Here is a 21,249-nt window from a genome sequence, read left to right on the forward strand (position 1 = left end):
CACCCCCCACCACCCCCTCTTTCCCCACCCCCCACCACCCCCTCTTTCCCCACCCCCTCTTTCCCCACCCCCTCTTTCCCTCTCTCACTATTTCCCTACACTTGTTGTGAAGTTCTCCTGTTGATCCACGTTTAAAGCCCACGACCCAGTGGCCATGACTTTTTTCGAACCCATTCGCGCATTGCGCGTGCACCACTGCCGGTAGCCCCTCCCCGCTGTTGACGTCGCCTCTGCGCCGGCGCCCTTGCCCAATCAGCAGCTGCAACCCCGCCCCCGCCCGCCGACGCGCCTGCGCAGATTCTCCCGCCTGTCGGCGGCCGGCGCGCCAAGGCTCTGTGATGCCTGCGCCGCCTCACTCTATCCGGGGCCCGCTGGGCCCGGGGCGCCGCCTCACTCTTTCCGCGGCCCACCGGCGTCTGCGCGAAGGCGGCGAACGCCGAGGAGGAGGGAGACTCATGGTGTCGCGTGGCGTCCAACGGTCGCGGCTGCCATTCAAAAGGAGACGACGCCCCATCGCCTGGCTGCCCGTCAAAGAGCAACCACGCAACCCCTACTCATTGTTGTTATTCAAATGTCGACGCCTTCCCCTTCAGGACTGTCAATTATAGACCACGCCCCCTCATTTCTGTCCGCCCCCACTGAGACGGCGCCCCTCTGTTGTCAATCAAGCTGAGACCGTGCCCCTCTGTTGTCAATCAAGCTGAGACCGTGCCCATCATTTCGTCAATCGCAGTGACCACACCCCCTCAGAGGTGTCAACCAGGGAGACCCCACCCATGACCCCACAGCACTGTCAATCACAGTGAGAACACGTCATCTCACAGGACTGTCAGTCACAGTCAGACCGCACCCTCTCACCAGAAAATTAAGTTTGTCTTAAGGGGTTCGTTACAGGAGTTGGCTTGGAGGTGGCAGCCATTCATTGTGGATAGCACAAATGCTTCACAGCTCCAGGGTCCCAGATTCGATTCCGGCTTGGGTCACTGTGGAGTCTGCACATCCTCCCCGTGTGTGCGTGGGTTTCCTCCGGGTGCTCCGGTTTCCTCCCACAGTCCAAAGATGTGCAGGTTAGGTGGATTGGCCATGATAAATTGCCCTTAGTGTCCAAAATTGCCCTTAGTGTTGGGTGGGGTTGCTGGGTTATGGGTGGAGGTGTTGACCTTGGGTAGGGTGCTCTTTTCAAGAGCCGGTGCAGACTCGATGGGCCGAATGGCCTCCTTCTGCACTGTAAATTCGATGATTGAATTCTTCAAGGAGAATTGACTGTCGGTGGAGGGGAGGGGGAGAGGCTTGGCACTGACGAATAAGGGCAGGGAATCTAATGTATGGGTCGTTAGGATTTAGGTCTGGGTGGAGTTGGGTGTTATTGTGCGGTTTTTGCATGTGTTGGATCTCCGTTGTTTGAAATGTTAAAATTATAAACCCCTCAATAAGATATTTTCTGAAAAAAAGAACAAGGGAATCAGCAGGAAGTACCTTTACAATGGGGACAGTGTAGAGCAGTGTTCTTCAAACTTTTTTTTCCGGGTACCCATTTTTACCAACTGGCCAACCTGCGCGACCCACCATTTTCTCTTACCTTGTTTGCTGCTGACAAAAATGGAGGAAATGGCTTTGGGTCCCCTTGGCCCTCGTACACGCTCCTCCAATGGAACCTGATGGATGAAGGTGATGCCTTGCGGTGTCGGAAAGTATGGAGTTTCAAACTTCTGCATTTTTACCTGTAAAATTTTATCAAATAAACCCTCCCCCCAACTTGTAAAAAAAGAAAAAAGAAAATGAAAAAAAATAAATGAATAATCCCCCCCCCGAATTTGTAAAATAAAAAGCTGCTACCGTTTTTTTAAAAAGCGGCCGCACTGCGCATGTGTGCCCGATCATAGGCACACGTGCGCAGTGCGGCTGCTTTTTTTACATATTCGCGGCCATTTTGAAGGCCGCTTGCAGCCGCCGTTATTAACAGCTGGCTGCTGCGGCTCCACAACCCTCCTGACACCCGCCTCTGACCCATCTGCGGATGGCGCCGCTGAGTTTGATAATGCCTGATGTAGAGGGAGCTTTACTTTGTATCTAATCCCATGCTGTACCTGTCCTGGGAGTGTTTGATGGGGACAGTGTAGAGGGAGCTTTACTCTGTATCTAACCCTGTGCTGTACCTGTCCTGGGAGTGTAGATGGGGACAGTGTAGAGGGAGCTTTACTCTGTATCTAACCCCGTGTTGTACCTGTCCTGGGAGTGTTTGATGGGGACAGTGTAGAGGGAGCTTTACTCTGCATCTAACCCAGTGCTGTACCTGTCCTGGGGTATTTGATGGGGAACAGAGTAGAGGGAGCTTTACTCTGTTTCTAACCCCATGCTGTACCTGTCCTGGGAGTGTTTGATGGGAACAGTGTACATAAGAACATAAGAACTAGGAGCAGGAGTAGGCCATCTGGCCCCTCGAGCCTGCTCCGCCATTCAATGAGATCATGGCTGATCTTTTGTGGACTCAGCTCCACTTTCCGGCCCGAACACCATCACCCTTAATCCTTTCATTCTTCAAAAAACTATCTATCTTTACCTTAAAAACATTTAATGAAGGCGCCGCAACTGCTTCACTGGGCAAGGAATTCCATAGATTCACAACCCTTTGGGTGAGGAAGTTCCTCCTAAACTCAGTCCTAAATCTACTTCCCCTTATTTTGAGGCTATGTCCCCTAGTTCTGATTTCACCCGCCAGTGGAAACACCCTGCCCGCATCTATCCTATCTATTCCCTTCATAATTTTAAATGTTTCTATAAGATCCCCCCTCATCCTTCTAAATTCCAACGAGTACAGTCCCAGTCTACTCAACCTCTCCTCATAATCCAACCCCTTCAGCTCTGGGATTAACCTAGTGAATCTCCTCTGCACACCCTCCAGTGCCAGTATGTCCTTTCTCAAGTAAGGAGACCAAAACTGAACACAATACTCCAGGTGTGGCCTCACTTACACCATATACAATTGCAACATAACCTCCCTAGTCTTAAACCCCATCCCTCTAGCAATGAAGGACAAAATTCCATTTGCCTTCTTAATCACCTGTAAACCAACTTTCTGTGACTCATGCACTAGCACACCCAGGTCTCTCTGCACTGTGGCATGCTTTAATATTTTATCGTTTAAATAATAATTCCGTTTGCTGTTATTCCTACCAAAATGGATAACCTCACATTTGTCAACATTGTATTCCATCTGCCAGACCCTAACTTAACCTATCCAAATCCCTCTGCAGACTTCCAGTATCCTCTGCACTTTTCGCTTTACCACTCATCTTAGTGTCATCTGCAAACTTGGACACATTGCCCTTGGTCCCCAACTCCAAATCAGCTATGTAAATTGTGAACAATTGTGGGCCCAACACGGATCCCTGAGGGACACCACTAGTTACACCACCAACCAGAGAAACACCCATTAATCCCCACTCTTTGCTTTCTATTAATTAACCAATCCTCTATCCATGCTACTACTTTACCCTTAATGCCATGCATCTTTATCTTATGCAGCAACCTTTTGTGTGGCACCTTGTCAAAGGCTTTCTGGAAATCCAGATATGCCACATCCATTGGCTCCCCGTTATCTACTGCACTGGTAATGCCCTCAAAATATTCCACTAAATTGGTTAGGCACGACCTGCCCTTTATGAACCCATGCAGCATCTGCCCAATGGGACAATTTCTATCCAGATGCCTCGCTATTTCTTCCTTGATGATAGATTCCAGCATCTTCCCTACTACCGAAGTTAAGCTATAATTTCCTGCTCTCTGCCTACCTCCTTTTTTAAACAGTGGTGCCACGTTTGCTAATTTCCAATCCACTGGGACCACTCCAGAGTCTAGTGAATTTTGGTAAATCATCATTAGTACATCTGCAATTTCCTTAGCCATTTCTTTTAGCACTCTGGGATGCATTCCATCAGGGCCAGGAGACTTGTCTATCTTTAGCCCCATTAGCTTGCCCATCACTACCTCCTTAGTGATAACAATCCTCTCAAGGTCCTCACCTGCCATAGCCTCATTTCTATCAGTCGCTGGCATTTTATTTCTGTCTTACACTGTGAAGACCGACCCAAAAAACCTGTTCAGTTCCTCAGCCATTTCCTCATCTCCCATTATTAAAACTCCCTTTTCATCCTCTAAAGGACCAATATTTACCTTCGCCACTCTTTTTTGTTTTATATATTTGTAAAAACTTTTGCTGTCTGTTTTTATATTCTGAGCAAGTTTACTCTCATACACTATCTTACTCTTCTTTATAGCTTTTTTAGTAGCTTTCTGTTGCCCCCTAAAGATTTCCCAGTCCTCCAGTCTCCCACCAATCTTTGCCACTTTGTATGCTTTTTCCTTCAATTTGATACTCTCCCTTATTTCCTTAGATATCCACGGTCGATTTTCCCTCTTTCTACCGTCCTTCCTTTTTGTTGGTATAAACCTTTGCTGAGCACTGTGAAAAATCGCTTGGAAGGTTCTCCACTGTTCCTCAACTGTTCCACCATAAAGTCTTTGCTCCCAGTGTACCTTAGCTAGTTCTTCTCTCATCCCATTGTAATCTCCTTTGTTTAAACACAAAACACGAGTATTTGATTTTACTTTCTCACCCTCCATCTGTATTTTAAATTCCACCATATTGTGATCGCTCCTTCCGAGAGGATCCCTAACTATGAGATCATGAATCAATCCTGTCTCATTACACAGGACAAGATCTAGGACCGCTTGTTCCCTCGTAGGTTCCATTACATACCGTTCTAGGAAACTATCGCGGATACATTCTATAAACTCCTCCTCAAGAGGGAGCTTTCCTCTGAATCTCACACCTGTGTACAGTCATATCCTGGGATGTTCCTGATTCTTTGATACAATTGGTCACCCATCTGACCGGATCAAAAATGAGACTTTAGAGACAATCTTTTGAATTTTCATGATTTCTTCATTTTATTGTGATGCTGTGCAGTGAACAGGGAGTGTCTGTTTCAGTGAGCACCGCAGCATTTCTGAGTTTTGTTTCCAGGGCAGAATCATTTCCAGTCTGGGATTTGGAGTCTGGATCAGGGAGAATCATTGTTCACAGTGAACAGTGGTGAAGGGATCCTGATCTCCGGGAAGGAGAGTGAGAGAATGTTGGAGGAGATCAGCAACAGAGAGGTGAAAAGGCGAGAGTGAGAGAGAGAGAGGGCAGGGGGCAGCAAGAGGAGAGAGCGGTCAGAGAGAGAGGGAGAGGAGTGAGAGAAGGAGGCTAGGGAGGAGAAGACAGCAAGAGAAGAAAGGGCAGACAGGGCAGAATGCGAGATGGCAGAGAGAGAATGAGGCAGCGAGAGGAGAGAGAGGACAGGAGAGAAGGGAGAGGAGAGAGAGAAGGAGGCGAGGGGGTGAAGACAGCAAGAGGACAGAGGGAAGAGAGAGGCAGACGATGAGGCAGAACAGAGTGCGAGAAGGCAGAGAGAGATAGAGACGGGTGAGAGAAAGGAGAGAGGGAGGGGGTGAGAAAAGGGGAGAGGGAGGGGGTCAGAGAAAGAGGAGGAGGGCAGGAGAGGGAAGAGTGAAGGGCGAGAGAGAAAGGAGAGAGAGGGCAGAGAAAGGGGCAGACACAGAAGGGGAGAGGGAGGGGAAGATTGAGAGAGGGGTCAGAGAGAGGGGCAGACAGCGAGAGGGAGGAGAGGGTAGAGAGAGGGAGATGGAGAGAGGTGAGAGACAGGGAGAGGGGGAAGGGACAGAGAGAGGGAGAGATGGACATGGGAGGAAGAGCAGAGAGGGAGAGGGAAGAGCAGAATGTGAGGGAGCTGAGAGAGGACAGATGGAGTTTGCAGAGAGTCAGAGAGAGGGGAGAGAGCTGAGATAAGATAGAGGGGTTAGAGAGGGGGAGACATGAAGAACGATTGAGAAGGGGGTGGCACAGAAAGTGGGAGACACGGGAAGGGGAGAGACAGGGAGAAGGGGGGGATAGTAAAAAGAGAGAGACATTGAGACAAGTAGTTTTAAGAGAAAAAGGGATGAAAGTGGTGCATAGAGAGAGGAAGAGCGAGACAAACACGTGGGTTGAGGAAGAAGGGGAGAGGAGGAGGCAGAGAGGGGGTGAGAGATGGGGAGAGTGGTGGGAGAGAGATGGTGAGTGAGTGGGTAGGGAGGGTGGGAGGGAGAGAGAGAGGACAGAGCAAGAGAGAGTGTGAGAAGTGTAGTGAAAGAGGTAGGCGCGGGATAGAGAGCATGTGTATCAGCCAAGCAGGCAAGGGAGAGATGGATGGAGGGTATTCAGCGAGCGACAGGGAGAGGCAGCATCCGTGATGGGGAATCAGAGGAGGGGGAGATGAGGGGAGTGGGGTAGGTGAGGGGGGGATGGAGTGACAGGTCCTGACTCGTGAAGTCACCCATGACGATCAGCTGCACCCTCAGGGGACCGCCTGGTACCAGGCGACCATGAGGAGACTCGCTGCGAGGGTGAGGGGCACACTCTCCTGACGCACAGACCCTCCAAAAGCTCCCAGCCTCGAACATGGGATTACTTTCTCCTCCGGGATCTCCGGAATCTTCACCTTGGTGAATCGGTGACCCTGTGGGGAGGAGACAGGGAGAGTGAGAGGAAAATAGACAGATGGAGGGATACAGGGAGGGAGACAGAGATACAGAGGGAGGGAGGGAGAGAGACAGAGGGAGGGAGACAGAGGGAGGGAGACAGAGGGGGGGGGGAAGGAGGCAGAGGGAGGGAGACAGAGACAGAAGGAGGGAGACAGAGGGAGGGAGACAGAGAGACAGAGGGAGGGAGGGAGACAGGCAGAGGGAGGGTGGGAGACAGGCAGAGAGGGAGACAGGGGGAGACAGAGGGGGGAGGGAGGCAGAGGGAGGGAGACAGAGATGGAAGGAGGGAGACAGAGGGAGGGAGACAGAGAGACAGAGGGAGGGAGGGAGACAGGCAGAGGGAGGGTGGGAGACAGGCAGAGGGAGGGAGACAGACAGAAGGAGGGAGACAGAGGGAGGGAGACACAGAGGGAGGGAGACAGAGAGAAAGAGACAGAGAGAGAGAGAGACAGAGGGAGGGAGACAGAGAGAGGGAGGGAGGGAGACAGGGATAGACATTGAGAGCGAGAGAGACAGACAGAATCAGAGAGAGACAGACCGACAGACAGAAAGTGAGACGGTGGAGAGAGGGATAGTCAGAAAAAGAGAGGCAGAGGAAGAGAAGAGAGGCAGGAGAGAGTGAGACAGTGGAGAGAGAGGCAGAGAGACACAGAGGGAAAGAGAGAGAGAGACACACAGAAAAATTGAAGAGAGAGAGAGAAAGACAGAGAGACAGAGAGAGCTAGAGAGTGGGAGGGAGCCAGAGGGGGAGAGAGAGGGAGAAACAGAGAAATAGACAGAGGCAGAAGAGAGGGAGAGGCAGGAGAGAGAGACAGACAGACAGAGTGAGGCAGTGGAGAGAGGCAGAGGGACAGAGAGAGACAGAGGGAGAGCGATAGAAAAATAGACAGAGAGGGAGAGAGAGAGACACACAGTGAGACAGAGAGAAAGAGAGAGGGAAGGAGCCAGAGAGAAAGAGACAGAAATAGATAGAGCAAGACAGAGAGGCAGAATCAGACAGAGAAGGAGAGAGAGAGAGAGGAGAGACACAGAGAGAGAAAGAGAGACACAGACAGAAAGTGAGACAGGCAGATGATGTGTTAAGTGAGTTAGTTCAATGTTGACTGCAACTGGATGCAGTAAAACGAGAAACAGGCTTCCGACACAGGAGATGGTCCAACACTGTTTTATTGAACTTGCTGATTGCTGTACATAATCTGCTGTGGGTTGACACTCTATTAACCTAACTGCTAACCTCCTACTGGCTTGACCAGACTAGCTCTCTACCACATGGAGATGTTGCTCACTGGCTTGTGCACTCTAACTATCTCAGTAGCTGTGTCCTGTGAGAGAGAGAGCCTTAATGCCCTGTTGGCTTTATAGTGGTGGTGTCCTGTCTGGTGATTGGTTGTTCTGTGTCGTGCGTGTTCATTGGTTATCCTGTGTGCCAATCACTGCCTGTCTGCATCTCATATACATGAGTGGAATTATGACAGCAGAGAGAGAGAGATAGGGAGAGATAGGGTGAGAGATACGGAGGGGGAGAGAGAGAGAGACAGTGATGCAGAGACAGAGAAACAGATAGACAGAGGGAGAGAGGCAGAGGAAAGAGACACACACACACACACACACACAGAGTCACATCCCACTTTCCCCATTTTAAACCCCTTCCCCCCCAATTCTGCAACCCCCCCCCGGTGACCCCTCAAACCTGCTTAAAGAAATCAATAAATGGCTTCCACCTCCGAGTGAACTGGCCCCCTCAGGACAAACTTGACCTTCTCCAGCCTCAGGAATTCGGCCAGGTCGCTCTCCCACACACCCCCACTTTCAGCAGCTCCGAGTCCCTCTATCCAAGTCAAATCTGTCTCCGGGCTATCAGGGAGGCAAAGGCCAGAACATCGGCCTGTCTCAGCCACTGAACTCCTGGATCCTCTGACACCCCAAATATCACTAGACCTGGACACAGCACAAACCCCCACACCCAGAACCTCGGACATCGCGTCCGCAAACCCCTGCCAGAACCCCCTCAATCTCAGACATCCCAGAACATGATTAGAGCCCCCCCCCCCCCCCCCCCCGCACCCACATCTATCCTCTACCCCCCTCACAGAATCTACTCATCCTTGTTATCGTCATATGTGCCCTATGGACTACCTTAAACTGAATGAGGCTTAACCTCGCACACGATGAGAACGCGTTCACCCTCCATATGGCGTCTACCCACGTCTTGGCCCCCACCTCCCCTCCCAGCTCCTCCTCCCATTTATGTTTAATATCCCCCACCAGGGCTCCCTCCCAACACATCAACTTCTTATAGATATCTGACACCTTCCCCTCCCCTATTTCATCCCTCGACAGAACCAGCAACCCCAGGGGCGGCAGCCCAGGAAAGGGCGGCACCTCTCTCCTCACAACCAGACCTACAGGTTCCTAAAGCCATTCCCCCCTGGGCAACTCTTCCTCCAAGTCCTCCAGCTTCCTAAGAACAGATCGCCAAATCGCTCAATCTCTGCCTACTGCCAGTCCCGAAACCTCACACCCAGTCGCCGTGGCGCAAGCCTATGGTTATTGCAGATCGGTGCCCACACCGAGGCACCCTCCAGCCCCAAATTCTGCCCCCTCTGCCCCACACCCTAAGGGTCGACACCACCACTGGGCTCACAGAGTGTCTAACCGGCAAAAACAGTAGAGGCGCTGACAACAATGCCCTTAAACCCATTCCCCTCCATGATTCTGCTTCCATCCGCCCCCATGCCGACCCCTCCCCACAACCCATTTCCTAACCAAAGTGATGCTCGCTGTCCAGTAGCAATTCATCATATTCGGCAGCGTCAGCACCCTCCGCCCACCCCGCTCCAAGAAAGCCCTCCTAACCTGCGGGGTCTTCCCTGCCCACACAAATCCAGAGATCAGTGCATTGACTTCTTAGAAAATGACTTGGAGACGAAGATTGGGAGGTTCTGAAACATGAACAGAAACCTCGGCAGCAATGTCATTTTTACAGACTGCACACGCCCAGCCAGCATTGCACATCCCACCTCTTAAAGTCCCCGTTCATCTGCTCCACCAGCCGAGCTAGGTTCAACTTGTGCACCTGCACCCAATCCAGAGTCACCTGGATGACCAAGTATCTAAAACCCATCCCCACCACCCTGAACGACAGCTTCCTTAACCTCCTTTCCTGTCCTCTAGCCTCAATCGGGAACACCTTGCTTTTCCCCATATTCAACTTGTATCCTGAGAGCCGACCAAACTTCCCCAGGATCGCCATATGCCCCTGATACTACCCAATCGGCCCGAAATATACAGCAACAGGTCATCGCATACAATGAGACCCTGAGCTACCCCAATCACTCTCTGTGACCAAATCTCACCCCCTTCCCTGAGGGATATGGAGGCCCCTGAGGGTTTCTGTCTAACTCCCCTCTTCCCCAACACCAAATCAGGAATTTATCACTCACAGTGCGATCCATGGTGAACAGGTAGTGATCGGCATCACGGAGCTTCACTTCCATGTCTGCGGCAGATCTTTCTGTCCAGTTCCAATTCTGCAATATCGCGAACAGATCTTCTTTGCTGTGGGGAAGGGCAGTAGGAGGTGTTGGCAATGTGTGTGCGAGAGAGCAAAGGACTTACAATAACCATAATTGTCAAACCCTCGAATGTTTAGTAGCTCGGTGGGCACTGAGTGTGGGAGAATCTAAATGCCACAACATTGGATTGGATTGGATTTGTTTATTGTCACGTGTACCGAGGTACAGTGAAAAGTATTTTTCTGCAAGCAGCTCAACAGATCATTAGAAAAGGGAATTAAACAAAATACAAGAGAATACATAATACATAAGAACACATGAGAATACATAATAGGGCAACACAAGACATCTCACTCTCTCTTGCAGTCTCTCTTTTTTCATCACTCCCCCACCCCTTTCTCTCCCTCTCTTCATCTCTCTCTCGCCCTGTCAATTTCTGTCTCTCTCTCTCTCTCTCCATCAAACACTCTCTCTGTGCCACTCTCTGTTCCTCTCCTCGTCAGAGGCAGAGAATCAGAATCACAGAATTCTTCGGACCATCGATTCTGCACCGAACATGAAAAACACCTGACCTGCCTACCTAATCCCATTTTGCAGCACTTGGCCCATAGCCTTAAATGTTATGATGTGCCAAGTCCTCATCCAAGTTCGTTTTAAAGAATGTGAGGCACCCTCCCAGGCCGTGCATTCCAAACCGTCACCACTCTCTGGGTAAAAAGGTTTTTCCTCAAATCCCCCTAAACCTCCTGCCCCTCACCTTGAACCCTCATAACTGACGCTTCAACTAAGGGTCTCACACTCTCCAACTCTGTCTCTCTCTCTTTCGCTCTAACTCTCCCCCTGTCCCTCTTTCCCTCTCTGTTTCTCTCTCTCTCTCTTTCTCACAGTCTCTCTCTCTGACCCTTTCTGTCTCTCTTCCACTGTCTCCAGTTATAGATCTCAGTCTAAGTCTCTCTGACTGTCTCTCTCTCTCCGACTGACTCTCTCTACCTCTATCCCTCTGTCTGACTCCCTCTTTCTGTCTCTCTCCCTCTCTGCCTGACTCCCTTTCTTGCTCTGTCTGACTCTCACTCTCTCTCTCTGTCTCTCTCTATCTCTCCCTCTCTGTCTCTCTTTCTCCCTTTTCCTCTCTCTCGCTCCCTCCCTCTCTGGTACTCCTCTGACCAGTCCCTGGAGGTCGGAGGAGTTATTCAGATGACCTCTAGCACAAAGTTATCCTTTTGCATAATGGGGAGTAGTGACCATCTTGTGGATAACATATGGCTCTCCCAGAGACTGTGTATGAATTTCAGATATATTGTGTTATAGGTATTTAGTGCAGTAAAGGTTAAAAGCCTGTGTGAGAGTCGTGTTTTTAAGAGGGGAGGTGTGATGAATGTAGGAATTTCAGATATATTGGGCAGGATTCTCTTTCCGGCTGCATCCGTTTTCTGGTGCGGCGTGGCACTGCCGGCAGCAGGATCCCCCACCCCGGCAACCGGCCAATGGTGTTTCCCCATTCGAGGCACCCCCACGCCGTCGGGAAATCCACGGGCGTGAATGCGCTACTGGCAGAACAGAGGACCCCGACGACGGAAAATCCAGCCTATTGTATTTTACTTATTTGGTGCAGTAAGGGCTTAAAAACCTGGGTTGGTGTGTGTATGTCTGCTGCAGTCATGTTTTATAACTGTGTGGAAAGATCTTGGGAGCCAAGGGTGCAACTAAAGCATCGCAAAAGCTTGGATCAGTGGAGCTTCTTTTGAAGCCTGTGGATTTAATCAAATTTCAGCTTGGTAAGATGATGCAATTAATGAGAAGAGCTAAGGTACCAGGCATTTTGCACAAAAGCAGTTTTAGTTGAGTTTTATATGGAGATGAGTGCAGGAGTCAGGCATCTGTTCCCAGTGCCGTTCAGTTAAAAGATATATTTGCAGACAAGAGGATAGTTCCGCTCACACTCCCGTCCCATGGAGTATCCCGGGGGCCATTGGGCACCCAGAGGGAGGAGGAGGTGTTGGGGCCCGTGTGGGTGACTCCTGCAGGGCAGGTGCCGGGACACCGTAGCACCTCGGACTTCCCCCTCCTGTCACTGGTGCATCTGGTGGGCAGCAGGCAGAACAGGGTGGCACCACACAACCCGGAACACCCGAGCAGCAGCCAGGCCCATCCAGGTCGGGTCGCCCCAGGAGGCGTGCACCAACAGGGACCCTTGTTGCAGGGCAGGAATCTCAGCAGGCCACCTCCACTCCTGCTGTACCATCTGGGGAACCACCTAGGCGTAGTGCTAGGGCCCGTAAGGCCAGAAAGTTAGACACAAGTTAAGTTGGCACGGGTGGGGAGCACAGTTGAGCTATAGGGGCTAGGGCACAGACTATGTATATTTGCTCACAATAAACACATGTTAACACCGTTAAAACCTGCCTCGGTTCTCTGTCTGGTGGGTGTGAGGGGTGGGCCGGTCTTAGCTTGCCGGGTGCAACCGTGGGCAGGGGTCAGATGTTGTCATACGATGCGGCGCACCAGAGCTCATCGCAGAGTTGGTCGTCATCATCCTCCATCCCAAGGACCAGACCCGCTGTTACTGCCAACCCAGGGCCCGCACCCAGTAGTGCTGCAGGTATGTGAGGGGATGCGGGGTTGGGATGCCGTGACCATGCACGTTGGCCCTGGCGTACACGTCAAGCGGCCTCCGTGCCTGCCAGGGCCCCATGTCCTGCTCATCCTCCCCCCGTGTCTGCGTAGGTTTCCTCCGGGTACTCCCGTTTCCTCCCACAGTCCAAAGATGTGCTGTTAGGTAATTTGGACATTTTGAATTCTCCCTCCGTGTACCAGAACAGGCGCCGGAATGTGGCAACTAGGGGATTTTCACAGTAACTTCATTGCAGTGTTAATGTAAGTCTACTTGTGACACTAATGTGGTAGTATGACTAGGGGTATTACGGTACCTGGGAGTGTGAGCTGCCATTGGACTCTCAGCCAATTGGCTGAGAGGAAGAAGGGCGGAGTATAAGAACCCGTGTTCCCTGGCAGTCAGCCTTTCTTCTGTACGTCTGCTGCCGGGTCACTTCTTGCATATTAAAGCCTATCGTTCGGACTTTATCTACGTTTCGTGTCCATTGATTGTGCATCAACCAATAAAGATTATTATCATAAATTATCAGCCACATTGAAATGGTAACCTCTGTCACCCAGGAGCCAACCCCTCAACCAGAGAGGGGGGGAGGTACCCCTCGAACATGTCAGGAGTCACCGAGTGTGCCAGGATGAATGCATCATGCACAATGCCCGGGTATTGGGCGCAGATGTGCACGGTGCACAGCTGATGGTCACAGACCAGCTGAACGTTCATTGAGTGGTACCCCTTTCGGTTAGTGTAGAGCGGTCTGACATCCGCCGGTGCCCATAGGGCGACATGCATCCCGACTATCTCCCCCTAGACCCGGGGCATCCCGGCGATGGTGGCCGGGATACAGAGATAGTGAGGTTGTATGGGCTGGAGGAGGTTACAGAGATTAAGGAAGGTTGTAGGAGCTGGAGGAGGTTACTGAGACAGGGAAGGATGTAGGGGCTGGAGGAGGTTACTGAGATAGGGAGGGATGTAGGGGCTGGAGGAGATTACTGAGATAGGGAGGGATGTAGGGGCTGGAGAAGGGTACAAAGATAGGGAGAGTTGCAGGGACTGGTGGAGGTTACAGATATAGGGAGGGATTTAGGGGCTGGAGGAAGTTACATAAATAGGGAGGGGTGTAGGGAGTGGAGGAGGTTACAAACATGGGTTTTTTTTTAAGATGGAGGGAGTTACGGAGATTGGGAGGGATTTGGGGCTGGAGGAGCATTCAGGGATATGGACATGTGTAGGGGCTGGAGGGAGTTACAGAGATGGGGAGGGGTTTGGTGCTGGAGGGGCATACAGGGATATGGAGATGTGTAGGGGCTGGAGGGAGTTACAGAGATGGGGAGGAGTTTGGGGCTGGAGGGGCATACAGGGATATGGAGATGTGTAGGGGCTGGAGGAGGTACTAGAGATCGGAATGGTTGTAGGAGCTGGAGGAGCATACAGGGATAAGAATGGATCCAGGAGACTGGAGGAGCTTACAGACATAGGAATATTGTTGGAGCTGGAGGAGGTTACAGTGATAAGGAATGATGTAGGGTTGGAGAATCATACTAGAGATAGGGAGGGTTGTAGTAGCTGGGGAGACACAGGGATATGGAGCAGTCTAGGATGTTGGTGGAAATTAGACAGATAGGGATGATTGTAAGGGGTGGAGGAGGTTACAGAGATAGGGAGGGGTGCAGGGTCTGGAGGAGGTTACAGAGATATGGAGGGGTGTAGGGATTGGATTAAGTTACAGAGATAGGGAGCTGTGTAGGGTTTTGAGGAGATTACAAAGATAGGGAGCTGTGTTGGATCTGGAGGAGGTTACAGAGAAAGGGAGGTGTGTATGGGGCTGGAGGAGGTTACAGACAAAGGGAGCAATGTAGGAGGCTGGAGGAGGTTACAGAGATAGGAAGAGATGTAGAGTCTGAAGGAGGTTACAGAGATAGGGTAGGGTGTAGGGGACTGGAGGTGGGTCCAGAGGTAGGGAGCGGTGTAGGGTCTGGTGGAGGTTACAGAGAAAGGGAGGGATGTAGAGTCTGGAGGAAGTTACAGAGATAGGGCAGAGTGTAGGGGGCTGGAGCTGGGTACAGGGATAGGGAGGGGGTAGGGGCTGGAGGAGGTTACAGAGATAGGGAGGGATGTAGGGTTGCAGGAGGTGACTCGAGTTAGGAAGGGTTGTAGGAGCTGGGGAGGACATAGAGATAAGGAGGGGGACTAGGGTGTTGCTGGAGTTTAGAGAAAGGGAAGGTTGTAGGGGGCTGGAGGATCGTAGAGAGATAGGGAGGGATGTAGGAGGTGAAGGAGGTTACAGAGATAGGAAGGGTTGTGGGGACGAAAGGAGTTTATAGAGATGAGGAGTATAGGGGCTGGAGAAGGCTACCGTGATAGGGAAGGCTGTCGGGGCAAGAATAGGATGCAGTGATTAGGTGGGATGTAGTGAGCTGGAGGAAGTTAAAGAGACAGGAAGAGGTTTCAGAGATAGGGAGATTGTAGGGGCTGGAGGAGTTGCAGACATAGGGAGCGTTGTAGGAGCTGGAGGATGTAACAGAGAGAGAGGGGTGTAGAGACTGGATGAGGTTACAGAGATAGGGAGGGTTCTAGGAGCTGGAGGAGGTTACAGAGATAGGGACGGGTGTCAGGACTGGAGGAGGTTACAGGGATAGGGAGGGGTGTAAGGAGCTGGAGGAGGTTACAGAGATAGGGAGGGTTTTCGGGACTGGAGGAGGTCACAGAGATAGGGAGGGTTTTCGGGGCTGGAGGAGGTTATAGAGATACAGAGGATTTTAGGGGCTGGAGGAAGGTACAGAGATAGGGAGGGGTGTAGGAGCTGGAGGAGGTTACAGAGATAGGGAGGGGTGTCGGGGCTGGAGGAGGTTACAGAGATAGGGAGGGGTGTCGGGGCTGGAGGAGGTTACAGAGATAGGGAGGGGTGTAAGGAACTGGAGGAGGTCACAGAGATAGGGAGGGTTTTCGGGACTGGAGGAGGTTATGGAGATACAGAGGATTTTAGGGGCTGGAGGAGGTTACAGAGATAGGGAGGGGTGTAGGAGCTGGAGGAGGTTACAGAGATAGGGAGGGTTTTCGGGACTGGAGGAGGTCACAGAGATAGGGAGGGTTTTCGGGGCTGGAGGAGGTTATAGAGATACAGAGGATTTTAGGGGCTGGAGGAAGTTACAGAGATAGGGAGGGGTGTAGGAGCTGGAGGAGGTTACAGAGATAGGGAGGGGTGTCGGGGCTGGAGGAGGTTACAGAGATAGGGAGGGGTGTAAGGAGCTGGAGGAGGTCACAGAGATAGGGAGGGTTTTCGGGACTGGAGGAGGTTATGGAGATACAGAGGATTTTAGGGGCTGGAGGAGGTTACAGAGATAGGGAGGGGTGTAGGAGCTGGAGGAGGTTACAGAGATAGGGAGGGCTGTAGAGTGATCAGGTTACAGATAGGGAGGGGTGTAAGAGTTGGAGGAGGTTTCAGATAGGGGGGATGGATGGGCTGGAGGAGGTTACAGAGATATCGAGGGTTGTAGCAGCTGGAGGAGGATACAGAGATAGGGAGGGGTGTAGGCTGATGAGGTCCAGTGATAGGAAAAGGTGTATGGTCTGGAGGAGGTTAGAGATGAGAGGGGTGTAGGGACTGGATGAAGTTACAGTGGTAGGTAGGAGTTCAGGGTCTGGAGGAGGTTACCGAGATAGGGAGGGGTGTAGGGGGCTGGAGGTGGTTACAGAGATAGGGCTGGGTGGAGTGGCTGGAGGAGGTTACAGAGATAGGGAGGGGTGTAGAGAGCTGGAGGAGATTACTGAGATAAGGAGGGGTGTAAGAGCTGGAGGAGACACAGGGACTAAGGAGGAGTCTAGGATGTTGGTGGAGTTTAGAAAGATAGGAATGGTTGTAGGGGGCTGGAGGAGGTTTCAGTGATAGGGAGGGTTGTAGGAGCTGGAGGAGGTTTCAGAGAGAGGGAGGGGTGTAGAGACTGGAGGAGGTTACAGAGATAGGGAGGGACGTAGGGACTGAAGGAGGTTACAGAGATAGGGAGGGTTCTAGGAGCTGGAGGAGGTTACAGAGATAGGGACGGGTGTCGGGACTGGAGGATGTTGCAGGGATAGGGAGGGGTGTAAGGAGCTGGAGGAGGTTAGAGAGATAGGGAGGGTTTTCGGGGCTGGAGGAGGTCACAGAGATAGGGAGGGTTTTCGGGGCTGGAGGAGGTTATGGAGATACAGAGGATTTTAGGGGCTGGAGGAGGTTACAGAGAGAGGGAGGGGTGTAGAGAGCTGGAGGAGATTACTGAGATAAGGAGGGGTGTTGGAGCTGGAGGAGGTTACAGAGATAAGGAAGGGTGTAGGAGCTGGAGCAGGTTACAGAGATAAGGAAGGGGTAGGAGCTGGAGGAGGTTACAGAGATAAGGAAGGGTGTAGGAGCCGGGGGAGGTTACTGAGATAAGGAGGGGTATAGGAGCCGGAGGATGTTACTGAGATAAGGAGGGGTATAGGTGCTGGGTGGGACACCGGGATTAAGGAAGGGTGTAGGATGTTGGTGGGGTTTAGAAAAATAGAAATGGTTGTAGGGGCTGGAGGAGGTTCCAGAGATAGGGAGGGATGTAGGGTGATGAGGTTACAGAGATAGGGATGGATGGAGCATTGGAGGAGGTTACAGAGATAGGGAGAACTGCAGGGTGATGAGATTACAGAGATAGGGAGGGGTATTGGAGCTGGAGGAGGTTACAGATAAGGGGGGGTGGATGGGCTGGAGGAGGTTACAGAGATAGGGAGGTGTAGGGTCATGAGGTTATTGTGATAGGGAGAGGAGTATGGTCAGGAGGAGGTTAGAGATAGGGAGGGGTGTAGGGACTGGATGAAGTTACAGAGATAGGTAGGAGTTCAAGGTCTGGAGGAGGTTACAGAGATATGGAGGGGTGTAGGAGGCTGGAGATGGTTACAGAGATAGGCAGGGATGTCGGGGCTGGAGGAGATTACAGAGATAGAGAGAGGTGTAGCAGCTGGTGGAGGTTACAGAGATAGGGAGGGGTGTAGAGGGCTGAAGGAGGTTGCTGAGATAGGGAGGGATGTAGGCTTTGGAAGAGGTTACAGAGATAGGGAGGGGTGTCGGGCTGGAGGAGGTTACAGAGAGAGGGAGGGGTTTCGGGAGCTGAAGGAGGTTACTGAGATAGGGAGAGGTGTAAGGGGGTGGAGGAGGTTACAGAGATAGGGAGGGTTGTAGGAGCTGGAGGAGGTTTGTGGTGAACATATTGCAGGAACCATTCACCATATATGTAACTGTACCACACTGTTGCCCATGAGGGCTCCACCTATGGACCATTGAAAGGTATTACCTGTGATGTATCATGTTGGTGCCTTTGTGGGCTCCGCCCCTGGCTCCTCCCCTTGAGCGGAGGTATAAAGAGCAGTAGTCCTGTGGGTCAGTGTTTTTCAACGTCTTGGGCGCGACCGCGGGTGGGTTGCCCGCGGGTGTCGGGAGCGGTGCGGAGCCGTTTTCCACGGCGCTCCTGATTGCGCAAATCCCCGCGCAACAGCCGGCTTTCATAACACCGACTGCAAGTGGCCGCAAACATGTTAAAAAAAAAATCGGCCGCATTGCGCATGCGCGCACGATGATCGGTGCACATGCGCAAATCGGGCACGCATGCGCAGTGCGGCCGCTATTTTTAAAAAACGGTTGCAGCTTTTTTTTTACAAGTTCTGTCGTGGTTTTTATTCATTTATTTTATTCATTTAATTTTTATTTTTTTCATTTATTTTATTAATTTTATTTTTTTTACAAGTTCGGGGGGGGTTTATTCATTTTTTTCATTTATTTTATTCATTTTTTTTACAAGTTTGCGGGGGGGGGGGGGTTTATTTGATAAAATTTTACAGGAAATAAATTCAGAACTTTGACACCAGAAGGCTTCACCTTCATCCAACAGGTTCCATTGGAGGAGCGTGTACGAGGGCCAAGGGGACCCAAAGCCATTTCCTCCATTTTTGTCAGCAGCAGACAAGGTAAGAGAAAATGGTGGGTCGCGCAGGTCGGCCGGCGTGGGTCGCAAAGGTTGGCCGGCGTGTGTTGCGAAGGTCGGCCGGCGTGGGTCGCAAAAGTCGGCCGGCGTGGGGCGCAAAGGTTGGCCGGTTGGTAAAAATGGGTCCCTGGAAAAAAGGTTTGAAGAACACTGCTGTAGGCGGCTCTAAGCAGCAGAGCAGTCGCAGGCAGGCACTGTTCTAGTCGATTAAAGCCACAGTTTACATCCACACTCTGTTTCGCGTGAATTGATGGTCGCATCAATTTAATCGACTACAACACCACTATGGAATCTGCCCTCAAACCTGACTGACTGGAACACAACCCACAAGCCGCGGAGGCCAAAGGGATTTTTTCGCACTGGCTCCGCTGTTTCAAGGCCTACCTCGCCGCCTCCTCCTCGGCTTCCGTCTCCGCCGATCAGACGCTGAGCCTCCTCCACGCCCGGGTGAGCCATCGAATCTCTGTTCAACTCGAGGAAGCCTCCACCTACGCAGACGCCCTCCCAATGCTGAAGCGCCTGTATGTAACACCCGTGAATGGGGTGTACGCGCGGCATCTCCTCACTATTTGCCGCCAACACCCCAGGGAATCGCTGGAAGAGAACCTACGCGACCTCAAAACCCTTGCGCGAAGTTGCAACTACCAGGCCGTTATGGCAACTCAACATATGGACCTTGCAGTCCGGGATGCCTACGTGGCTGGAGTCAGGTCCAACTACGTGAGACAGCGCCTACTCGAGAAAGGTGCCCTAGACCTGGAAGACACGGTAAAGCTAGCCTCCTCCCTAGAAGTAGCGTTCCAAAGCCTCAACGCGTTCCCTTCTGATCACGCGAACCCCTCGTGGACCCCCGACCAAAGAGTACCCCAGGTCTGCGCCACGTGGCTGCCTGCCCAACACGGGGGGGGCTACCCTGCTATTTCTGCGGCCAGCATCAGCACCCCAGGCAGTGTTGCCCGGCCCGGAACGCGAACTGCAGCGACTGAGGGAAAAAAGGACATTATGTAAGGTTTGCCTGGCCAGGTTCAAACCCTCAAAATCGCAGGCCTGACTCTAGGACTCACAGGCCCGCAGATCCCGCAGGGTAGCAGCTTGCCTGCCGGCTCCACCTCCGGACGCATCATCGGCCTCGTGTTGTCCGTGGGGGCAGCCATCTCCAAGCCCGCACAACGTGTGCGACTCATGGGGGCCGCCATCTTGGCCACCCTCACCCACGCGGCCTCGTGGAGGCCGCCATCTTGGAAGCCATCTTCCTCGCTGCCCGACACGTGCAGCCGACGGGGGCCGCCATCTTGGGTCACCCCAGCACCTCCGACCACGCCGGCTACCCGCAACTCAGCGCGGTCACCCTGGACCAGTCACGACCCAAACACCTCCGGAGCTCCATGATGACCATCCGGGTAAATGGACACGAAACACCTTGCCTGTTTGACTCCGGGAGCACAGAGAGCTTTATTCACCCAGACATGGTAAGACGCTGCTCGCTCCCAAATCTTCCCGGCGCACCAAAACATCTCCCTTGCTTCTGGGTCTCACTCGGTGCAGATTGTTTGGATCAGAAATTGGCTAGCTGGAAGAAGACAAAGGGTGGTGGTTGATGGGAAATGTTCAGACTGGTGTCCAGTTACTAGTGGTGTACCAAAAGGATCTGTTTTGTGGCCACTGCTTTTTGTCATTTTTATAAATGACCTGGAGGAGGGCGTAGAAGGATGGGTGAGTAAATTTGCAGATGACACTAAAGTCGATAGAGTTGTGGACAGTGCAGAAGGATGTTACAAGTTACAGAGGGACATAGATAAGCTGCAGAGCTGGGCTGACAGGTGGCAAATGGAGTTTAATGCAGGAAAGTGTGAGGTGATTCATTTTGGAAGGAATAACAGGAAGACAGAGTACTGAGCTAATGGTAAGATTCTTGGTAGTGTGGTTGAGCAGAGCGATCTCGGTGTCCATATACATAGATCCCTGAAAGTTGCCACCCAGGTTGAGAGGGTTGTTAAGAAGGCGTATGGTGTGTTAGCTTTTATTGGTAGAGGAATTGAGTTTCGGAACCATGAGGTCATGTTGCAGTTGTACAAAACTCTGGTGCGGCCGCATTTGGAGTATTGCGTGAAGTTCTGGTCGCCACATTATAGGGAGGATGTGGAAGCATTGGAAAGGGTGCAGAGGAGATTTACCAGGATGTTGCCTGGTATGGAGGGAAGATCTTAAGAGGAAAGACAGAGGGAGCTGAGGCTGTTTTTGTTAGAGAGAAGAAGGTTAAGAGGTGACTTAATTGAGGCATACAAGACTATGGGGCTGGTTTAGCTCACTGGACTAAATCGCTGGCTTTTAAAGCAGACCAAGCAGGCCAGCAGCGCGGTTCGATTCCCGTACCAGCCTCCCCGGACAGGCGCCGGAATGTGGCGACTAGGGGCTTTTCACAGTAACTTCATTGAAGCCTACTCGTGCCAATAAGCGATTTTCATTTCATTTCAAGATGATCAGAGGATTAGATAGGGTGGACAGTGAGAGTCTTTTTCCTCGGATGGTGATATCTATCACGAGGGGACATAGC

At 51.8% G+C, this 21,249-nt stretch overlaps 1 protein-coding gene across 1 annotated transcript in view; it reads right to left on the reverse strand.

Annotated features, from left to right (window-relative positions):
* Window positions 1-6,175: 6,175 nt before the first annotated feature.
* Window positions 6,176-21,249, reverse strand: part of LOC119951004 (DBH-like monooxygenase protein 2 homolog) — a 41,165-nt gene continuing 26,091 nt past the window's right edge. Inside the window, exons 5-6 of the mRNA XM_038774035.1 lie at window positions 10,032-10,146; window positions 6,176-6,563 (exon numbers count right to left, since the gene is read on the reverse strand). Coding sequence (XP_038629963.1) covers window positions 6,402-6,563; window positions 10,032-10,146 — 277 coding nt within the window. The 3' untranslated portion in view covers window positions 6,176-6,401. The remainder of the gene's footprint in view (window positions 6,564-10,031; window positions 10,147-21,249) is intronic.

The sequence above is a fragment of the Scyliorhinus canicula genome, chromosome 16 (genome assembly GCF_902713615.1).
Source record: "Scyliorhinus canicula chromosome 16, sScyCan1.1, whole genome shotgun sequence".
Classification (NCBI taxonomy): Eukaryota; Metazoa; Chordata; class Chondrichthyes; order Carcharhiniformes; family Scyliorhinidae; genus Scyliorhinus; species Scyliorhinus canicula.